This window comes from Alligator sinensis, unplaced genomic scaffold (genome assembly GCF_000455745.1).
Source record: "Alligator sinensis unplaced genomic scaffold, ASM45574v1 scaffold7_1, whole genome shotgun sequence".
Lineage (NCBI taxonomy): Eukaryota > Metazoa > Chordata > Crocodylia > Alligatoridae > Alligator > Alligator sinensis.
Window position 1 is genome coordinate 5821375 of NW_005841843.1, and position 23176 is coordinate 5844550.

The 23176-nt window shown below is 42.6% G+C and overlaps 1 protein-coding gene across 2 annotated transcripts in view; it reads right to left on the reverse strand.

Moving 5' to 3' along the window:
- SLIT3 (slit guidance ligand 3) overlaps nt 1-23176 on the reverse strand; it is a 393886-nt gene that overhangs the window by 267131 nt on the left and 103579 nt on the right. For both annotated transcript variants that reach the window (XM_025205769.1, XM_025205766.1), the window contains 2 exons: nt 21981-22052; nt 3512-3583 (listed from right to left, as the gene is read on the reverse strand). In XM_025205769.1, the coding sequence (XP_025061554.1) occupies nt 3512-3583; nt 21981-22052 (144 nt within the window). The remainder of the gene's footprint in view (nt 1-3511; nt 3584-21980; nt 22053-23176) is intronic.

Consider the following 23176-nt stretch of genomic DNA (forward strand, 5'->3'; position numbering starts at 1 on the left):
CTAAATTAGACCTAATCAGAGGGCACTGTTCCAACTGTTCAACAGCAGGTCTAAAACCAATGCATTCTATTATGTTTTAGACATCCATTAAAATACAACAAGCAAACCTGCAATAGCTGCTTTAAAGCCGTGATCTGAAAACGTGCACACATTTGTTTGCATTTAAGCATGATCACTCACCATTATCTTTGTCAGTAGCTATTTTACATTCTGAATACCTTTAAAATATTGAAAAGCCTCCAAAGTAACATTTGAACTGGGAATGCCTGGACTTGGGCAATCTTTTGAGATTTATCTTCTTTTCTCAGCTTGAAGTTGCTTAAATGATTTAACTGCAATAGCTTTGAACTATTTCTATTTACAGGGGTTTTATTCCTTTAACAAAAAAAGTCACTTGAGCTCATCTCAATAGTAAACTTATAACATTTGAGTTTTAAAAATTACTTAGAAAATACTATTCTAAATGCCAAGAAGAACTACAATATAAATCTAAGTTGGGCAAGCATGATTATTTTTATGCTCTTTTAAAGCTTAAATAGCCACATTTTTATATGAAATTTAGTGAGCTACAGTGGTTTTGTTTTTGTTTATTTGTTCAGCTACTGGGAAGGTTTCCACCTGTAATGAGTCCAGTTTTAAACAATGACTGAGCATCATTTTAATCACGCAACTATAAAAGGTTCTGTTTGAACAGTTTGACAAAGCAGAGTTCTTCACATATTCTGTTCTCCAGTGAAATAAAACGTAAGTAATGAGATTATTTGCTACTAAGCCCTCTCTTTTCTTGCAGCTCATTTACTGAACTGAATGCCACAATGACTAACATGCTGCCTGAATCAATCCATATTATACCCAAACTTCAGACCTCTGTGTCTGTCTGTCCTCTTGAATGACAAAACAAAAATTCCTTCTTATGCAGTCTCCTCCTGGTACACATGCTGGGACCAGAAGGCATTTAAGAGAGAAATGGACTTGATGGTATTGAGTAGGAATGAGAGAGACAGGCTTGCAGGAAAGGACTATGCAAAGGACTAGAGGAAATAATTGGATGACTCGAACATTTTTCTAACCACATATCTGCTTCTCCCCAACTCCAGAGAAAGGTGACCCACATTTGCAACTGAAAACACTAGGAACTATATTATAAACTGGCATAATCCCTTTAAACTATTACTTACAACACAAACAAATAATTTTGGATCTTCAGCTCTGCTTTAAAGAGTTGTAATGAAAGCATGTCTGCATTTGCAGAGCACAGCGTCAAGGAGATACTATTCAGATGGAGATCACCAGGGATCCTGTTTTTTTCTGTTTAAAATTCCCAAATTCTCTGATAAGTCCCAGAATCTCTGATTAAAAATGCCTAAAGCTGCATTTTTCTGTGATTAAAATGAAACACCACTATATATATAGGTATCAGTTGCACAAAAAAGTTTTATTGATATATTTACAATTTTAAAGCAATTTGGAAACCTAGCAGTGCCTCAAACATTATAATAAAATAAATTCTAAATATCTATATATTTTGGCATTTGATTTTGTTGTTTTTAATCATAGAAAATCAGAGCTCCCCCTACTCCCTTTGCTCACTAGGACACAGGTTCAGCTGTAGCTGTCCTACCCCGGCTGCTTTGTGCAGCTAAGCAGCCCTGATATGCTGGTGCCCTGCCCCTGCCCATGCCATTGAAACTCACCCCCAGCCCTCCCAGTGCCCCTTACTCCCAACCCCCAGCCCCCCCGCCCTGCTGGTGCCCCTCACTCCTGACCCAGAGCCCCTTGTCCCACCCTGCCCCCCGTCCTGCAGATGGGGCCCCCAACTACCCCCTGGCCCAGTCAGCCCTGTCTAGACTCACCGGACTCCAGTAGACTCCTACGATCATGGGCAATGGCCTCCGGTGGCCCAGCCATGCAGCTCCCCACTGCCCCAAAGGACCCCCCTACACCTTGCACCTGCTGGAGTTCTGCGTGGACAGGTCCCAAGGGCAACAATGCTGAGGTGGGCATGCTGGCATACCAAGTGCTGCCTCAGACCCTGCTGCCCCACCACAGGCCCGGTGCCTGGACTGCTTTACCCAGCACCCACAAACATATTCACACACACAAATGCATGCACACACGCATGCACACACCCCTCCACCTGCCCCAGACAGTCCCTAAGCCCTTCCAACTCCCTGTCCCATAGACTTACCTGCATCTAGCTGCCGGGGCTGTTCCCTCCACCCTACCTACCTATATTGCTGGTCATGTGTGCGCACATGACAATCACACATGGGACCTCCTGTCTCCAACTGCCCTCCCTCCACTCCCCTGAGCTCCAAGCAGCTCCTTGCAGGCTAAAATGCTGCCAGCCTGCAAGGGAAAGCCCAGCATTTCCTGCTTCAAAGGGAAACATCTGTGTTTTTCTCCTTTAAAAGGGAATATCCGTGTTTTTTCACAGGGAATGGAAAACCTGGATCCCTGGATATCACTGAGTAATGCAGGATTAAAGGCAAAATAAATTAGGAATTAGATTTTTAAATCTATTTTTGCTGAAGCCGCCTGAAAAGCTTAAAAATAAGATGTCTAATTACTAATTTTTTGTTTCCCACCAAGCAAATACTTCATTTCCACAGTTCCTATCATCTGCCTTTAATGTGCTTTACATAATGTTGGTCAATATGGATAAGATTTTTCTATTTCCTTGTCTACACAGGTGCATCATTGCTGAGGCTAAGCAGAGCTCTGGAATATTACTTTAATTAATTTATCTTTTACTCCCTCTGCTGGTTGGCTAAAATAGTGGCTGGATTATCTCTCTGGGGATGGGTTCAAAGTGCTAAGGTGGCAGGAAATGGTTGGACCTGAAAGTTTACTTTTGTCCATGAACATTTTTCCCAGATGTTAATCAAAAATGAAACTATTTATAATTCAGAATACACTGTTGTTCAGATTATAATTACATTTTAGAAAAAGTCAAACCTGTCAATTTAAAGTATATGACTATGTAAATATTAATGGCACTGGCTAGAGATAATTTGTGTGTCAGTTGAGCCATAATCAGTGTAATAAAAATACAGAATATATATGTATACATATCAACTATAACGGGAGAAGATAATATCCTTAGATATTGCTATTTTGCTTATGTGCCATAAAGCTGTCATGGAAGATCCAAATACTCAGTCACATGTGCAATCAATTAATATTTTATATGAAGAGAAGAAATCCTCCTCCTCCTCCTCACATTTTGTGATGACTCTGCTTCCCATGTTAGAATGTATTCGTTCCTATTCTTTCCATCCTTAAACTCAACCGTTTGAATTAACTATATGATATGGGCATTGAGCTAAATAACAACAGGAACCTTCTTTTTTTTAATCTCTTGTTTCACTGCTACCCTCATAAGGAAGGAACAGATTAAAATGCCTCAATGCAAAATGGACCAACAAGAGCTTGAAATTAAAGCTAGAAGCTGAAAAAACTATAATTCAGGCTAGGCTATATCATAAAAAAAGAAAGGGATCATACTCACAGCAACTGCAAAGAGACAAGATCATCAAAAAGGCCCAGGGGAATCTCTGTGATCTTGTTTCCATAGAGCACTCTGAAAGGTTTGGGGAGACAAAAGAAATTGTAAGTAACAGTCCAGTTTACTATCCTCCTGCCTGCCTACATTATAATTTTTATTGATTTTGTGTACCATGCCCAGGATTTGTGGGCATTTCATTTAACTACTAATCTCATTTTCTTTTCAGGAGGGCACATGGTATTAAATGAGCTGTTATGATTCAGGCTTCATCTGGTGTTGAAAAGCATTTTTAATGCAGAAACTGGACATTGTCCAAAAACTGCACCTAAACTATTTTTCATTCCATGCTTTCTCTGTTCTCCCTTTATAAATTGCTTTGTTCATCTAGAGTCACTGTATGTGATGTAAAAGGCCTTGTATGGTTCTCAACAGTATTGAAGCAAGAACAAATCACAAGTGCAGACACAAACTTTAAAAGATATAGCATTCTAGTCGGGTAAAGTAAATTCAGTTGCTTAATGGAAATGCATAAGACATTCAGTTAAGCAACCAGGCATGAAATTTCCCACAAGAAGCATCTCATACAGTATTCTGACCTCACTAGTTACAAGCTTAGCTTGAACTAGCAAGTATAAAGGAGAACAGACGGGGAATATAAGATTATCCAAATATTTCAAATTCCTTGCAAATCAGTTAGAGTACAGTAACAAAAATGAGAAAAGATTCAGGGGCATTGGTTGGAATTATGTTATATAACATGGACTTACAGCTTAGTTAAAAATGTTTTTTTTTAATTTTCAAAGGACAGATTAGATGTCCACATCACACATAGACACTATATGAGAAAAACAAAACAAAAATTTAAATAAAGCCATTATTATACTATCCTTCCCGGGCTACTGTTTAAAGCATAACTTTACACACCTGACAAAACCCATCTCTTGATTTCTTATCCCAGCCATATTCCACTTTTCTTGTTGTATGACTTTTGCATCAGTGACTTAGGGTAACATTTTCAAAAATACCTCAGTTAAATATTTCATGTGTCATACTTAAATCCAGTGGGAGTTGGGTGCTGTTAAAAATCTTACTCCCACCTTCTCAATACATTTTTAGCCACATACCACACACACAGCATTTCATGAAATGGGAAAAAAAATATTTAAATAGCGTGGCTGCATCGAGATGTCCCCAGGGAACCAAATGTCTATGCACAACTAAAGGCAGTGCACCTTGTGCTGCTGCTAGTTGTCCCCAGGGAACGTCTGTGCCATGCATTCTCTGGTGCACAGGAAGTTACCCCGTGTGGGGTAGGGAAGGCTGGGGCCAGCACTGGGAAGGCTGGGTTGTCCCCAGCAGGATTGCCTGGGAACCTCCCAGGGCTGCAATAGCAGTGATCCTGCTGTGCAGAGCCTGGCCAGCAGCAGAGTGTGACTCTGGCCAGCCAGGCTCTGGCTTTGGGTGGCATGTGCTGCCATCACATGTGCCACTCTCCTTTTTTTTTTTCCCCACAGATTTTTCTGACCCCCATATCTAGGGGGTCAAAAAATCCCTCCACACTGCTCCCTTGCAGTGTGGAGAACAACTGAATGTGTGGTATGTGGTGCCACAGATGTATCTGTAGCACCACCTATTGCACAGCTATTGTGTTTGGACGCAGCCTGTGAGTGTTGTGCAGATTAACTGGTTAATGTTTTCAGATTAATGGACACAGAAGATGGAAAAAAACTAAGGTGTGAATGATACTGCATGATATTTGCTGTCAGTTGTTAATATTGTGATAAGCTAAATAAATAATTTATATGTACAATTGTGAAGTTAAGCATGGTTTATTTCTGTAAAATCAATATGCAAAAGAACATGCCAGTTTTGTTATCATAATACAATTCCTTTACTCTTGCCTGAGACTCTAAATATACATGGCACTGAAATAGTTTATTCACTGTCAATAAATCAAATGACCTGAACCTTGAGGTGCTGCTGGCCCAAATCCTATCTCCTCTTGTCTTTCTTCACTTCAATTATTATGTTAAGATAAATCTAGTGGAAAATAATAGACCTGTGCAAAGCAGCAAGTATTCACTTCAGATTCAGATTCCACTGATTCAGAGGGACAGTGATTTGATTCAGTGATTTGGATCACTGTCCTGATTCGATTCGGCTGATTCAGATTTGGAGACTTGGCGCCAATTCGGAGATTTGGCCACAGACTATGATGGGGAATCATTAAATTACCTATAACTTTGTCCTTTTTTTGCAGATTCAGATGAAAACACTGGGGATGGTAGCTCCTTCTGAGGGCATGAAGCCTGCCAAGTTTCAAGGAGATAGGTGCAGGGGTTTCTGTGAAAGTGTACCTCAAACTGTTGAAAGCAAAACTTGTGTGTTAAGGCAGAGCAGGATAAATGCAGCAGGGATGGTAGCCCCTAGTGCAGGCATGAGGCCTGCCAGGTTTTAGGCAGAGTGGTGCAGGGCCCTATTGTCACTGACTACGAAGCCACAGGTAAGCTTGCCTTGCCTACCGAGCCACCCCTGCACCATGCCACCATGATCTCCCTTGCCGTGTGATCTCTACCACAATCTCCCTTGCCGTGTGGGACTCATCCATCACATCGGTTTGAAGGAGAGCCCACTGACGGTCTGACTGATCACAGCAGTGCCCTGTGAGGGAGAGGTAGGCATGATCTCCACCCTGGCTGCTCCAGATGTCCAAAGTGAAGTACAAGGCTACCTGTGGCCCTGCATTGCGCAGCTCCTCCCTCAAGTACTCCCTGCATGCCTCATACAGGGAGGGCACCACTATCCTGCTAAAGGTGGTGTGTGTAGACACTTGGTACAAGGGGGCCATGAGCGCCATGAGCTGTCTGAACCCTGGACACTCAACAAAGGACTGGCCATCCAAAGCAAGAATCTTCCCACTGCCCTGGGTGGTCTCACTTGCCTTGGGAATGCGCCCCCCTTTCCCTCTGCCTTTCCCCCACTGGTCCAGGGTGGCCTGCCTCTGCTTAATGGGGATGGGGGCTTTGGAGTGAGAGGTGGACTTCCTTTTGGGCATGCTCCCACTGGTGCCAGGATGAGGAGGAAGAAGGGCAAGGGGGTGCTGCCTCCTGAGATGCAGCAGCATCGCCGTGGTGGTGAAGTGTTTCACATCCTTGCCCCAGCTGATCTGCCTTTGGCAGTGCTGTCAGATAGCATACCTGGGATCATCTGCCACCTCCAAAATGATCCCACACTACACCACCCACCTGCTTCTGGGTTGAGGGTGGGGATGCTGCCTTATCCCCCTCTTCACTAGGCAGAGGCACAGCAGGAGGAGGAGCTGAGCCACCTGACCCCACAACCTCCTTCAAAGTGCCTTCCAGAGAAGGACACATGCCTCGAGGGGCACTTCAAACTCAGATTCCCCCTCCTTCCCCAGAATTTCCTATGCTATGGCCCTCAGCTCCTCCTCTGGCACTGGGAGGCTCTGCTGCCAGGAAAGAGGGTGCATATATGTTTGAAGTGGGGGGAACTTGCAGCTCTCCCTCTGCCCCCTCTCCCTCCCCTGCCAGAAGACCTGGCACCTGCCTTTCCAGCACACTCCATAATGTTTGGTGTGCTGCAAAATGTGTGTGCATGTAATATATGTTGTGTTTTCCTGCACAGTGAAGACACACTGTCAGGGAAAACACAGATTTCTTTTTGTGGGGGAATCGAGCCAGACTAACAAGAACAAATAAGAGGATTCTGGGGGAAGAATAAGTTGAAAGCAATAGATGGGGATAATAATAGGGATGGTAGGCAAGGGTAAGTAGGAAAGGATTGGATGTAACTTACGAGAAGAAAGACTACCTAGCAAGAAACTAGCTAGCAAGCCAGAGCCTTTCAGAAGCTGCTGCTCTGAGAGACAGCTCACAAAATGCACAGATCACTTCAGACACAGCTTTATATCTTGTTTCTACATCCCTCCCCCAGAGCACTGTGATTTGAAAGGAACTCAGAGAAAGATCACAGTCACTCTTCAGCTACAGATGTCAATATCAGAGCAGTCTCCCCTCCCCTTCCCCAAGGCTTTTTCATATATGGAAGATCACCTCATCCCCCCTCCCTCGTCTCAGTTTCTGTTCACTGCAAGCCTTCCGAATCTCCAAATCTCTCTGAATCGATCTGGAGGCTTCCAATTTGATTCAGACCTTTTAATGGGTCTCTCGATTCAATTCAGATTTGGAGATTTGGCTGCTGAATCGGGCCAAATCTCCTCCGAATCGAATCAGCCACCAAAGCTTTGCACAGTCCTAGGAAATAAAGCCTTTGCATGATGGACCTTTAAAGATACTTTCTGGATTTACTACAGCACAACTACATTGGCTTAATCATTTATAATTCTTCAAACATACACTCAGCATTTGGAACAATTTCTAGATTAACCAATTACTGAGCCTAAAAAAATGCCTCTGTATAAAATAATTCCCTAATATTGTAAATGTTTTAAACCCAACATTCACTTACTTCCACTGCTGCATTTTCTGGGAACTGAGCAGCTACCTAATAAACAAGCATTATATATTTTAAAAAGTTGACATGACTTGTTATGTTGGTAGATACTGCTAAGTAATGGGCTACCGCATCTAACTCATTTTTTTATTTTAAGTTTCCAGCTGTTTTTATCTTCAAAACTTTTTGTTATATTGACATAAACAACTGTTTCTCAACTGAGGAACACTTATCACTTCTATCCTTCTTGTCAATTCCATCCTAGTTATATAGGTTTTATATCCTAGACATTAGCTGCTAATGTATCTATTTAAGAGGAATAAAGTTTACTGGGTTTAGAGATTTCATTTGGATAAGAACCTCAAAATCTAAGATATTATCCAAGCCCTAGGAAGCTTAATCGTCTGCCCAGTGATCTCAACTATCAGGAGGCAGAGATCACCTCTTTCTTAGATTTGTAAAAGTTCATCAATGATACTCAATAAGCAGTAATGTTGCAGGTTTAGGGAAGCAGTTCCAACGATTTCCAACCAACTAAAAGCAGATGTATAGCTGTGGAAGGGAGTGAAATTACTACTACAGACCAATGACTATCTTGGCAGTATGGCTCATAATGTTGATTTCCTTCATCAGTGAAGAACTCTTGCACAGATTTTAAGCTCAACACTGATCATGCTACCCAAAGGCATCTTGAAAGACTGTGGCTAGAGGAAGTCCATTATTTGCGTTCAAGTAAAAGAGAAAAGTCATAAAAAATACTACTCTCTTGAATTTGAAAACTTGGACATATTTAAACATTTTAATATTTTAAACTCTTTTATTATAAAACAAAAATCCATAAAAAGGAAACAAGTATTTCCAAGTCTAATTGTGTCTGCGTGTATGGGGTACATTAATGTTTGGATAAATTAATGACTAAATAAAAGTCAGTATGATTGCTCAGGCACACATTTGTAATTCACATTAATGTTCAGCACTACACAGAGCCAAATTAACTAATATCATTGTCTGCCCACCATGTCACAGTGGAAGTTAAACCTTTCCATATGGGGAACTGAAGAGGTGATGGGAGAAGCACATGACATTGCATCTTATTTCCTTACATCCTACATTTCCATTTATTCTTTCTAATTGAAAGCACAAAAACATTTGCACACACAGGCACTTTTATTATTTCTATGTAAGGCAGACAAGTGTTGAAATGCCTACATCAACCTGATTATTGTCAGTCTCTTGCTCCAAAGTTATACTGCCATTAGTAGGAGTGTCTAAGGCTCTCTTGAAATCATTGCTCCTAGGAGTTACTTTTAGGGATGCATAGCCATACCTCACATTGGCCAATATCATGCATCATTCTTGGACTCCTCCTCTCATAGGCATGCATACACCAATGTTTCTGGAATATCTGAATTATAGGTTAATTATAGGTTAACTCCAGAAGACAGCATTTACAGAGACCCAGCTGATCATTTCCTCAAAATGCCTATTTCATCAAAGGACTTATTCTTGGTTGTTTAGCTACAGTATTAAGAGCTGTAAAATACATGTTCATTTGTCTTCCTAATTTACACATGGGCCATTTGTGCATGCAGGTGTGCTAGCTATATGGGCAAATCTGGAACACAAACATGCATGTGCCTGCCTCCCTTAATGCCTGATAATCAGTTAGGAAGTCTTTTGCATTAAAAATACAGTGGTACAGTAAATACACAATAAAAGCAAAATAAACAAAGAAAATAGTGCCCAGAGACAATTCATGAATCCACAAAGACTAAGCGCTAGCGCTTTTTAGTGAGGGCGTCCTGTGCTTTCCAGGCCAGTTGGCAGAATAAATGGGCTGCTTTTCAAGGGTTTTATAACTGCCAGTTACCACCAAGTGGAGAAGACATTGTTCTTCGGGGAAGGGAGAAGGGGTTATAAATATAGGCTTCCCCCTAGGCAGCAAGAGACAAGCTGTGGCTGAACTCTCTCCCCACAACTCAGATCCCTATGACTTTGTTTTGAAATTTAAAACATTGAAAGTGAGTTAGATTACACAGTAAGGAGAATTCTTTCTTCTTTCCTTCTGTCCCACATCTTTCTCCCCATGATTTACAAACATCAGTAGTTTCTCTGCCAAAGGTTGGATGCCAATCTGGAACACTCCTGAAAAATGTTGAAACACTCCTGTCTTCCAAATCCCCAGCACATAAATTGTATCCACACATCCCTGAAAAGGCTACTTAGGCTAATGCCACTATGATAAGTTCCAAAGCATTGTTCTCTATCTTTTTTAGTCAAATAACCTCTCACATTTCTGCAGGTGGCTTTCTAATGTCAGTGGAGTGTTGTTGTGGCATATGTGCAGTTGAGCCATCTGAAGGCTATATTCTTGATAGCATGTAGAGCCATCAGCCTGCCAGTTCACAGCTAAATGCCTTCAGCATGGCTGTAACCCACATGGTGCAATTCTTAAAGCACCTGGCAGATTGGGATTCAGCTAGCAACAATTTTCAGGCTGTCATCAGCCTTCCAAACCCTGGTAAGGACAATGCATGTAAAACCTCAAAACCATGGTTGGCTGCAGTACAAGCACTGAAGCAGAAATCTGGGGAAATCAGCCTATTATATTTAAAACACAATAAATGACAGAAAAACATTACTCCATTATTCATCATAAAGCATCTGTTGTAGTAAGAAATAAAACAAGCAGAAACTCTACTAAAGGTAGTCATTGGGGACATCTACACATTCATTAATGCACCATAATTATAGTGCATTAAGTTTACTATCTATAATTGTAGCCAAAAGCCCCCTTTGTATATTTTCCTTCTGGATATGGATATAACATAAACCCCTTCTTGCCTGCACCTTGCCATTTTGTGCATTTCTTTTCCTTCTAAGTATTGGCAGAGACCTAGTACACTCATTGCATGGGTGTGGTAAGGCTCACAGCAAGCCAGAAAGCTGAAGTGGCTTCCTGTAGGAGAAACCTAGAAACTACATCTACATGTCAGTTAAGCTCAGTGTCACTAAAGAAAACAAAAGAACTAAAATATCCACTGCAAAGTCTGTAATATCCTGGTTCTAACTCACTTACTGTCCCCAGTAACCTTTGATCCTCACTACCTCACATTGCATTTTTATACATTTCTCACAGTGCATTTCTATATTTCATCTGTCTCATCTTTACCATGGCATTTTGTATTTTATATTTTATACTTCTAAACTCTTAAGGAATGTACTCCCTGTAGAACGAAGTTACACCCTGGACCATTGTTAAAACTGCATTGAAATTGTAATTGTAAAGTGATAAAATCTGGTATATTGGGTGGTCCCTTGCGTGAATGAGAGTGAATGATGATCATCAGTAGACAACAGCCTAGCAAAGGAACACCATTTTAAGCTAATCAAGCTAAAAAACTGATTCCTGAAACTGAGTACCTATCCTATTGACTATTCCTGCAACCCTTAACAATACCATAGTTAATTAATCAAAATCACAAACTGACTCCTAAAATTGTGCTACCAGCAGGCAAGACCCCTTTGACTAACAGCTGTCAGGTACTACTCAAGACCCATGTGGGACAGCGACCTCTGGGATGATGCTGGGGATCACACAAGTCTGCCAGAAAGGCAGTGAAGCATGACACTCAGTGGTGCCCTGTCATCCAGCACCTCACCTACCGAGACAGAAGGACAAGCAAGTAACTCCCTTCTGGAGAAGACATCACCTTGAAGGAAGGTGACCATCAATAGCAGACTTCAGGGCCTCGAATAGGTAGATATACTGACATATAGGTATATATACTGATATATAGGTAGATATACTGACACCAGTGCTTTCACAATTGCTACAGCAGCTACTATACACTATACTATGTGGGTCTGAATGAGTGAGTGCATGTGTGTATATGCTAAGGTGACCAGTACGACCCATAACTCAAAGTCTGCATTGATGATGTTATTGGTAATTTCACATCCTGCCCAATAAACTAGAATTTATTATGATCCTGTGAGTTGGTCCTTTGTAGCCAACCTAATTACAGGTACTAGCTTAATGTATTGTAATTGGCACTACTGCGTATTAGCTATGGTGTACATTTTTTGGTGATGCTAATGCACAGTAGACTAACTCTACTGCACATTAGCACATTAGCATGGGTCTTGCCCACCATGCTAATGTGTAGTAGAATGAGTCTACTGCGCTCGAAGTATCTCACGTAGATGCACCCTCTATGAACTATGTTTACGTGCTGCAGGTTGATTGGCCACACACTTTTACCCTCCAAAACGAGATATGTCTAGAAAAATCCAGTTAAACAACAAAAACTTTAGCAGAACATGAAAATGTAGGGATTACTTCAACTTTGTGCTAAAAACTACTGTGCTTGACGTTCTCAACAATGGCAGATATTGGAATTCATAGCGTCTAAAATATTCTGAACTCTTGCTGTCTTTCTGAGTTCTTTGCAACATAAGACTTACTCTACTGTTTTTCCATAGTCAAAAAACAAGGGAAAACTAAGAACTGGCATTCTCCATGGGGTGCCTTGAGTCTAAGGGGGCCTTTAAGTCTACCAAGGTTGAGAACCACTGCTCTGGACCATCTGTTTTCCAGCTTCCAGTTCTCTTATTTTGGCATGGTTGTAAGATTCTGACTGACATGTGAAATCATGGCATAATATAATAGTTTTTTCAGTCCTCAAAATGTTTTTTAAATTCCCTTCAGACAGTGAAAATGATTTGCACTGTGGCAGGGCACTGTTTGTGCCTGCCACTTTAAGGGCCCAAAGGCAGCAGCCAGCAGGTGCCTGATACGGGCAGCCATTTTGAACTCAGGGTCACCCATATAGACAGGGCATTTTGCTGCAGGAAGGCCAGGCAACAACACTGCTTGGTTGCAAGGCTGCTGGTATCACCTGGAGGTAAGGGAGGAGCTTTAGGGTATGGTTTAGGAGGGTCCTGGTCCTGGGCATGACCTAAAACTGCACCCTGCCAGGATTGGGTGGCCTGGTGGGGCTTTCAATGGCACGGGAGCCCCCAGGAAATGCCAGGCCAGTTACCACCCCAGTGAAAGTTGGGTCAGGGTGCCTTAACCCCAGCTCCCACCTTTGGGTGGGTCAGGTGACAATGGAGGTAGAGGGGGCCAGGCACAGCTATGCCCACCTGAGCCCACCCAAGGAGGGAAGCCCTGAGACCTTGGTAGAGGGGGTGGTATGGAGCCCTGAGTAGAGGGGGAGAAGAAATAGAGGGCTGAGGGCCCAGTACACATACAGATCCTGAGTGTTACCCTGAAAGGGGCCTGAGTGTCCTTAGACCTGGTCAGGTAATTAGCTGGCCACATGGGGGAGGCCCAACAGACAGTACATCTGCCACCCAAGGAATGGACTAGCTAAGCCTATGGCTAAAGGGTGCCTGCTCCAAGAGGGAGCAAGGCGGCATAAGTTGTCGATGTGAGAAAGAGACCCTGTGAGGGAGGGTGCAGAGAGTGAGGCCCGAGTGACAGGTGGGCGGTATCACTGTGTGTGTGACTGAGGCCTGATGGCGTGGCCTAAGCATGCTCCGGCTGTAGGCCAGGGGCACTGTAACATCTGGATGCCATCTGCGAGGCTTGGGCCGCGGTGTAGGGGAGGTATGGAGCCACGGAAACCCCCAATAATGGGGCTGCAGTAATGGGTAGCCTCCCACCTTATTTAGCAGTATTTTATTATTCTAACAATGCATGGTGGGCAAGACAGGTTGGCAGCATGCCCAAAGGCAGGTGGGGGGCTAGCTACGGCTAGTGGGGATACCCACTTTGACACATGCACTATAAAGACTTATGCTTCCAAAACAACGACAACAATGGCATGGGTTCAGGAATCTCAAAAAGGCCAGGAATTGTACTCTTAGTTTGTGAAACCTGAAGGAAACATGGACATTTTTTCCCCACTGTTTCAAGGTTCTGAAAAACAAATTAAGGCAAATAAATCGTAGTAAAATCACTCCATGCAGTTTGTTATTTTAAAACTACATTCAGCACTTATTTAATGCAGATTTCATCAGGAATGACACTAGATATATCACCAAACATTATGTGATAATATAAATTGTGAATGCCATGCCAAACTCTAAGCCTAGTCTTGTATCTGTATGCAAGTTGATTTAAACTTATAAATCGCTTGTGGGCCTAATTCAGAAGGGAGGAGGTGAAAGATTTTTCATCTTGCACTGTTCGGAAATCTATTCCTTCACAATTGAGCAACCTAAAGGGCTTAGGGTAGTTTGTCATATCACACAAAATGTCTCCAGACTGTCTGGATAAGGCCTTTTGAACTCTTGGCACAGACAAATTAAGTGTGTGGAAAGCCTACTGGCTCCCAGAATACTCTTATATCTTTGATACTGCATACAATAAGCAGACACTAATCTCACATCCAAACCCCTCTCTGATATTCAAGCCAGATGTTTCACTTGATAAACCAAAAATTAATTTACTGTAGAAAGTGCATACAGCAGCTGAAACAGAGTTGAAAAAGAAAACTGTTTTTAACTTATTCTCCATATTCCAAAGCTGTGCCTGAAACTTGCATTTCATTAACAAAAACCTAATTGAAGCAATATAATAATTTAATACAGCTTGCAAATCTAATATATTTAAAAAAGCACTACATTTGCGGCTTAAACTTTTACTTAAAACTCAAATAGCAACCAATGTTCCAACAGTACCACTTAACTTCCCTTAACAACTGGGGTATTTGGTCGGTCTCTCTCTCTCTCTCTCTGTCTCTCACTATGAATTAAGTCGATGGCAAGAATCCCACAAGTGGTATGGTTTAATTGTTACTGCCTCTTATTTTATAATAACTGTTCCTTATCAAGTCTTATTTTCAAGATTTTACTTCTATTTATCTTAGGTATATTTGTGGTCAGTGGGGTGCCTATATACAGGCAGCAAGGCTGCGCCAACACTCTGGAATCACCGTGCTCCAGCAGCCTCCTGCATTTCATGTATTGGCATCCCTGCACTTAAAAAATGGCGGCGGGGGTGTTTGAACTAAAGCTTGTCGAATGAGATGTGGTTACACTTTAAGAGCCACTCTAATTAGAGTGCTGTCCTCCACCACCCTGAGCACATGTAAAAATGCCCCAGGACTATAGGATGCGAGTAACTCATAAGATTTTCATGCATCTAACTACCCAAGAGCTTTGTGAGGTAGGGTAGTACAACCCTATTTATATTTGGGAAAATGAAGAGAAAACAGGGATAGCATCCTATTTTACTTTGACTTACACAACCACACAAATGCTATTTTGGCACTTACACACAGTGTTCGGTGTGGATGCACATGCATCCACATGGATACCGAACCTGCTCAGCAGACTGTCTCTGTACATGCAAGGCTCTGTATGTATGTACCTGTGCAAGCATACATTATGAAACTGCAGCTGGTCAAAAACCCGTACGTAGTAGATGTTAGACACCAGAGGAAGAAGGCTTAGTGGTTAAACCTCTTATTTAGGATATGAAAGACTCAGGTTTTAGCCTCCCCTCCACCAGAGGGTATTTGAACGTACAATCCACAGTGTCCTAACCACTATACTAAGGTCATGCATTATCCAATACCCTCCTTTTGAGGATGAGCCACAAGCTCTAGGTCAACTTCCATTTTGGGTTACGACCAGAAGTAGTAGCATGGTTGAATTTAAATCAAGCACACATCCTGGAATATAAAATAGCCTGAAAGGAGATGCTTGATAGTTATGATTATTTTTAAGTGTATTTGGTGACCAAAAAAAAAAATCTTATAAGATTTCACAGGAGCTCTGAACTCTACAAACATTGCATCAGAAAGGCTCATGACTGCAACAGAAACAATCCTACAGACCATCCAGAAGTATATGCAATCAGTGACCAAAGATTATAGATGGAGAACAGCTTATGAAAACCTCAGAAACACATCTTATTCTTCCTGACTGTTGCCACAGCTCCTAAACCCTTACAGAAGAGTATTGGTGGGGTGTGGGGTGAGGTGAAATAACACACCAAACACACTGAAAAATCTTTTTAGTTCAAACATAGATTATAGATTCCCCATTGCTGGGGAACACATTTCTACTGATATAATGTAAGGGGGAGGAAAAAAAACCCTAGTATGCCTGCTTTTTGGGGTCCATGTTGAGAATGGTAATATCTTGATGCCCTATATAAGACAGGTTCATCTTTTTTCTGGTAAGTATTAAAAAAAAAAAAATGTATGCCAAGGCAGGAAGTGTTGTTTTAAGGAGCTGTGATGCGATAATCTCTTTGAATCCTACAGATAAGAGATTTTTTGATGGGAATAGCATATAAATATCAGGGGAAGCCTAGTGACTTGACCCTAAACAGTTAAGGGGGTGTGTGTGTGTGTGTGTGTGTGTGTGTTGATGTAAAAGTACTCCTATGTGTTGAAAATTACTCCACTCTATTTTTTTCTGCCTTACTATAACTATGCTAGGCAGAGTATCCTGAATCAACAATGAAGTCTGGTGATGTGAAACTTAACTGAATTCTGAACAGTTTGGATAGGTAACTCACTACATGCACCCCATTAGCCAGTTGTTAAAAAAAAAGTTGGCAGTCTTCCAGATAGGCACTTTCATTCTCCTGAAAGTACAGAATACATTGCAATTGCAGTCAAGTGTGGAGTGAAGGGAAGAGTAGAAAATGGGGAAACTGCAAGGTAAAAAAAAAAAGATCCATTTTCATGGCAAGCAAATTGCTAGGTTCCATTTCTGCATTAATATTTTCCCTCCTTTTGTCCTTGTCTTAACTCACTTGTGCGATGTACAGATTTAACCTCATTGCTGGCAAACATTGTCTCCTGACAATAATCACACTCAACTCAATGATAAAATATGGAAAAATTATTCTTGGTTCAATTTATGCATAAAACAGAAGGTAGTGTCCATGCAGAAAAGAAAAGAATGAAATCACTGGGTTGGGTCTCAAGCAGCGCGTCCAGATGAGTGCTGCACATGTAGGCATTCCCCACACAGCTAATTCACAGAGCAGGGGAGATCCCAGGGTCAAAAAACCCACACCTAAAAAAAGTGGGGCAGCACACTGGGGCAGTGCACACTGCCTAAAATGAGCCTGGGCAGCTGAAGTCTTGCTCCAGCTGCCAGCCAGGCTCCCTGCTACATGATCACTGCAGCTGCAGCTCCTGGAAGCCTGCAGGACCTCAGGTATGGCTACTGGGGCCAGTACAGTTGCTGGTCCCAGCTTCTCCTACCCCACAGGGGGAAATGTGCCATGTGCCAGAGCACGCATGGCATAGGCGTTCCCTGGGGACAAGCAGCAGTGGCACACATTGTGCCACTGCTGTTTGTCTCTGCGAAACACACATTCCCTTTCATGGGAACATGCCCAAGGGCTCAAAAAAACAAACAAACACCAAACCCCCACAAATGAGATAAATGAGATAATTTTGCTCTTTCCTTTTGTCCCATCTTTTATTTATCCTTTGACTGTTTGTATCTTAGTCTCACCTGTTATGTGCCTCCAAGGCTAAGTATAGGCATTAAAAAAGCCTGAGCATGAATTGATTCAATCTTTGCAGGTTAGTCTAACTTTGCATAGATTGAGCTGGCAAGCAAGTGAATAGACATTCATTTTTGATTCTGGAAATGCAGCCACATGCCTGCAGTGGCTCAGGCCAGAAGACAGGGGGTGCTACAGCGAGCCCTCCCTTCCCTTCTGCAGTGATCTGTCCAAAGGGAGAGAGGAAGCATGGCTAGACCACAGCAGGCCTGAGTATGATTGGGATAGTGTAAACCCCCATCCTGGCCTGCAGGGACCTCAGACAGGGTGTGCCTGGAGGGAGAGGTGGGGAAAACAGCCCGGCTTTTGGGGGAGGGGACAAGGAGTGTGGCTAGCTCCCAGCCAGATGCTGACCGGACCCTGAACCACCCCTGGAGCAGTGAAGGGGGAGGGACCCTGACAGGGGCTGGTGCCTCCAGGCAGGCAGACCCCAACTGAAGTCCCAAGCGGAGAGGGGAGGGAGGAGGAAATAAAACACCTCCCTTCCCCCTTTGCCTCAGGGGGCCATGCCAGGCCTGCATCTGTCCATGCCCCTGCCTCTGCTCTGGCTAGAGAGCAGAGGGGCAGGGCCAGTCCTGCTCTGGAGCAGACAGCCCAGCCCAGCCCAGCCCAGCCCAGCCCAGCCCAGAGCTGAAAATCATGCTGGGATGCTGGGGAACTCTGATTTAACTTAAACCAGGAAGGGGTCTGGGATAGAAGTTTCATAAGCCAGTTTGACCTCAATCAGTTAAGGCTGATATTACACCCAACCAGGTTTATCTTAAACCAGTTTCAGCCATTTTGAAACTGGTTTATGTGAACTGAAGTTTTGTTCTGTTACAGATTTAACCCACGTTCTGATCACTTTAACCGGTTTATATGCAACTTCTGTCCCTAGCCCAAATGACATATTAGGATGTTAGCTGGATTTAGTGATCAGGCACCAAGCTATGATAGTTTGGGGATGGAGCTTAATTTCAGAAAGATCTAGGTGATGTGTCCCCAGCTCAGGCCACGTACTAGAGTGAACTCAGTAGATCTTTCCTCCCTAAAAAAAGACAGGATCAAATGTACTCTAAAGAGGACATAAAGAGAAGAAAGGTTGCAAGGTAATATCTACAAGGGTTCCACATCCAACTGTCACAACCCAAAGTTGTGATTTTTGTTTTGTGTGTGCTTCGGCACTGCTAAATTATTTTCCCGCCAAATTGCAGCTTCTTTGCATGGTGCATTTCTTTTGCATCTCAGAAATGCACGGTGCAAAGGAGTTCCCGCCATTTGTATTTTAATTCGAGCCCCATTATTGGCTTGTGTTAAATTATGCACACGTGGCGGCTAGCAATTGGCTTGCTAGCCGTATAAAGAGCTTGGGTGGTTTCCGCCCAAGTCGGAGAGAAAGCAATTGGAGTCCGAGAGGGAGAGCGTGAAGATCTCTAAGCGCTGTGGATCCTTACGAACCCAACGCATTTCTTAAGAAGGCAACAGAGGTCTAAACAGCCTCTGGCCTCTCCCCGTCGCCGAGCGCAATCCTAGATGTATCTCTATCCTATATACTCAATTGCCGAACCCACGGAGCCTTAACAACTCCGGGGCCCAAGAACCGAGTTTGTCGTAGTCCTCCAACGAGGATTTAAGCGGAGCTGAACCTGGAAACTGTCCAGCCTACACCGCGACCATCTTGGGTGTAAGTAAATAATCTTTGAATCAACCACTACGCCTCTGTGACTAGTTCTAGCCCGTGCGTGCCTTGCTGCCGCGCAGTCCCTTCTGACCCCGCGTGCGCGGGCTGCTGGCCACAGCCCGCGTGCGCAAAGACGGGTCTGCATATCGCTCCCAGCTCGCACATGGCGACATGGACGGAATCAGGAGGTGGCCTGCACCCCAACTAGCTCTCCCTATTTAGTCAGAGGAAAAGCTTGTCGAGGCCTGCCTGAGGAGAATGGCAGGAGCAAATCTCCTAAGAAGGAATTAAAAGGCAAGTGTGAGAATAATGGACTCCTGACCCAGTAGAAGGAAACAGGGAATTTCTAGCTTTGATTTTAACTTATTAAACCAGTCGTCTTAAAGGAGAACAATGACAGCACAAGTCAGGGTGGTTGAAGAAGGAAAGAAATTGAGAGCGAGGCAGTGCCTCATGCTACATAAAGGAAGACCACTTTAGATGCAGCTTTTCTCCTTCTATCTTCCTTTAGCTGCTTCTTATCCCTGATATCTGAAATATAGACAAGATGAAAGTACTGTAAGGTGGATATATAACTGGTTTTCCTGGGTTGTATCACTTGCAAATCAAGGAAAGTGATTATTTTGCTCTACTCAGCACTGGTGAGGCTTCACTTGAAGTGGTATGTCCAGTTTTGGGCCACACACTTCAGGATGCATTTGGACAGTTTAGAAAGTCTAATGCAGGTCAACAAAAATATCAGGGGCCTGGAAACATGACTTATGAAGAAAGGCTGGAAGAACTAGGGTTATTTAACCTGGAAAAGAGAAGACTGAACAGGGATTTGATGACACTCAAACACCCAAAGGGTGATTTCAGAGAGGATGGAGATTAGCTTTTCTCTGTGGCTGCACAGGAAATTTAGGCTGGAGACTAGGAGGAACTTTCTGACTACAGGGGTGGTCAGGCATTGGAACAGACTACTTAGAGAAGTTATTGAATCTCTATCCTTGGAAACTTTGAAAAGCAGGTTAGACAGACACTTGGCTGGGATGGTTTTTAGTCTGGAACAATACTGCAGAGAGCTGGATTAGATGACCTCATGAGCTCCCTGCCAGATCTACTTTCCTATGATCTTATACCCCTATAACCTTTATGTGCTACTTCTACCTTAAGTGCCATTTTACCTGAACTGGTTTGAACCAGTTTTCAACCAGTTCAGGCTTACGTACTTGGAGCAGACTGTTGGATAATGGCCCTCAGTATACACATTCACCTCATTTACTTCTGGGTCCAAGTTAACGTGTGATCCTTCTGGTTTAAACTCTGGCTTCCTGCCTGTCTCCCACAGTGCTGTCACACCATCTGAGGCCAACATGGGTTGTTCATGTTATTTTTATCAAAAATCTGAATGCATTTGAGCTGTGCATGGCAATCTCAGTGGAGGAGCCTTGGCTCTGAAACATGCTTCTGTTTGCCCAGAGCACAAGCCCGCGGAGCTGCAGGAGTAGTGGTAGTCTCATATTGTGCCAAAATTAGTGTTCACTGAATGTCACTCTTTCACTGAATCATTTGCAAAAAGTGTTGTGGGATTTGACCAGCTCCCTAGCAGGATGATAATAATACTCAAAACTATTCAACAAACATTAGCAACAGTTCATATATATTTCTGGCATTCTACCAGCTGTATTCAGGACACCAGCTAAGGCCCATCTTTCAGCATTTTGCCTAAGGGGCACAATACAGTATACAGTACAATGCTGCTAAATCTTCCAGTATTGCCATTGGTCAACAAATTAAGTAGGTTATTTACTAATATTGTTCAACACATGAAAATTAAGTGATGGCAGCATTTATAAAGTATATAAACAAGTTGGGTTTAAGCCAAGTCCATAATTGCTGGGCTAATTGTCTCTAAACCAAGTTAATCTAAATGGGTTTAAAACCATATTTCAAATTAACTCAGGTAAATGCTATTCCAGTCAAGTTCAAATTCCTCTTTGTATTTGGACCTCTTCCCAATTCACTGTTTTTGGTTTATTTTCTGAATTCAGCTTCTGACCTTGTATTTCCTCCTTTTTAGCCATTACAATCTTCACAGTTCTAATAGTCCTGCGAGCTGGGCTGAAATACTGCAGTATTCATATTCAGCCTGATACTATGAACAACTTTTGTGTTTAAAGAAAGAAAAATTATGGTTGTCAAGAGATCCTGCCTTCCCCTTTTATTTCTGTATTAAGTAGTATTTTAATCCACCTACCCATTCAACAAAAGCAGTAATTACAGCTAAGAAATATGAATATTTGCTTAACTGATGAAGTTTCTCCACATGCAATTTTCTGAGAAAATACAATCTTAATTCTACTGAGAAAATGGAAGAGATTTCTGTCATATGGGTTTTTGTTTTTTTGAGTTTTTTGGCCGGGGGAAGAGGGGGGAGGGGGTTGGGCTTTATTAGAGCACCAAAAATGCTTTGAGACGTAGCATGTTCTTTTGGGTCTGAGATGAGTTTCGTGGGAAAAGCTTTCATATCCACATGCAAGATAGATATAGAGCATTTTTTTGAAGTAGCACTCAAATAAGCAGTCTTCAGAGTGCCATTCTGTAAAGGAGCTTAGAGTTCTATAAACAGTTCGTCCTTTTATTCTGCACAATCAAATTTTCATTTATGAAAGATTAAGTTGTTCACACAAGCTGACAACTGTGCAAAACCAAATCACCTGCTATTGTTTTATTACTGTCATCATCATCATCATCATCATTTACTCCCTTAGAAAGCTCCCCAAATTCCCCATTTACTTTTACCCTCTACTTACAATGAGTTGAGAGATTTCAAGCCTTTGAATGCATCAGGAGCAATGTCAGATATTTGATTCTTGCTGATGTCTCTATAAAGATACAAAGGGAAATGCCATGTTACTAAAAAATAGAACTTTCCTGAAAATGACTGTCAATGCTATGAGCACTTTTTTTTACTTATTCTATTATTATTTTCCATTAATGCAGAACCTAGAAATCATAGACAACGATATCATTGTGTTGGATGTTGTACAAACACACACAACTGAAGCTTAAGGAGAGAGACAAAAAATATATGAAAAAGAAACAACTGGCCAGTGTGAGACAGCATGGTAGGCTGTGGTGTCTGCCTTTCCGTAGTCTAAACACTGTAAAGTTTTTTTGTAGTAATTAAGGAAAGTTTAAATGAGAAGTTGGAAGTATAATAATGAAGTAGTGTTGTGGATGTTTACAGGCAGCATGAGATAAAGCACAAAAGTGCATGTTTGAAAATATAACAAGCTGGCATCTGAGGCTGCCATCATGGTGTGACAGACTATAGGCTTTACTGTGGTATTTCTGAGTTACCTGTGGGCACTGACAGAAGTGACATTTGTCACGTGATCAGCACTCTGAAAGAGCTCTACAGCTGTGCAGTAACATGTACATGGCTGGAGAATGCTTCAAGAGTGGCTGATCACCAGTGATCCTGGTTTTCTCTGATTTAAAAAAACAACAACAACACAAAACCCAATTTTCAATTAAAAAAAAGGAACTCCAAATCCACATTTTCCCATGATTAAAATAAAGCACCACTAATATAGTGGTGCATTATAAATTGGGGATTTTTTTTTTTTTAACCAGAGAAAACCAGGTTCCCTGCTGATGCAAATTAACTCTCATCTAATGAGGTATCAGATGAAGGTGCTCCAAAGTGGAGCACCTTAGGGAACTTCTGTCAATCTCTGTACATGATTGGGGCTGGGTTGATGTAGCCCATCCCCACCCCCTATGTTGTCTGCAGAAAGGGAAGAGGGATGGGGAGGGAGCTGCGGGCTGTGGCTTGCCCAGCTTGAGCTGGAGGCAGGGTGGGTGGATTGTCGCCCACCCACCTTGTGGCCTCCCCCAAGCACCCTCCCTGTCCAGCTCAGGCTGAGCAAACCCCAGCCCACAGCTCCCTTTCTCTGCCCCATCCCCTCTCCTTTCCTGCAGACAGTACCAGAGATAGCCGGGG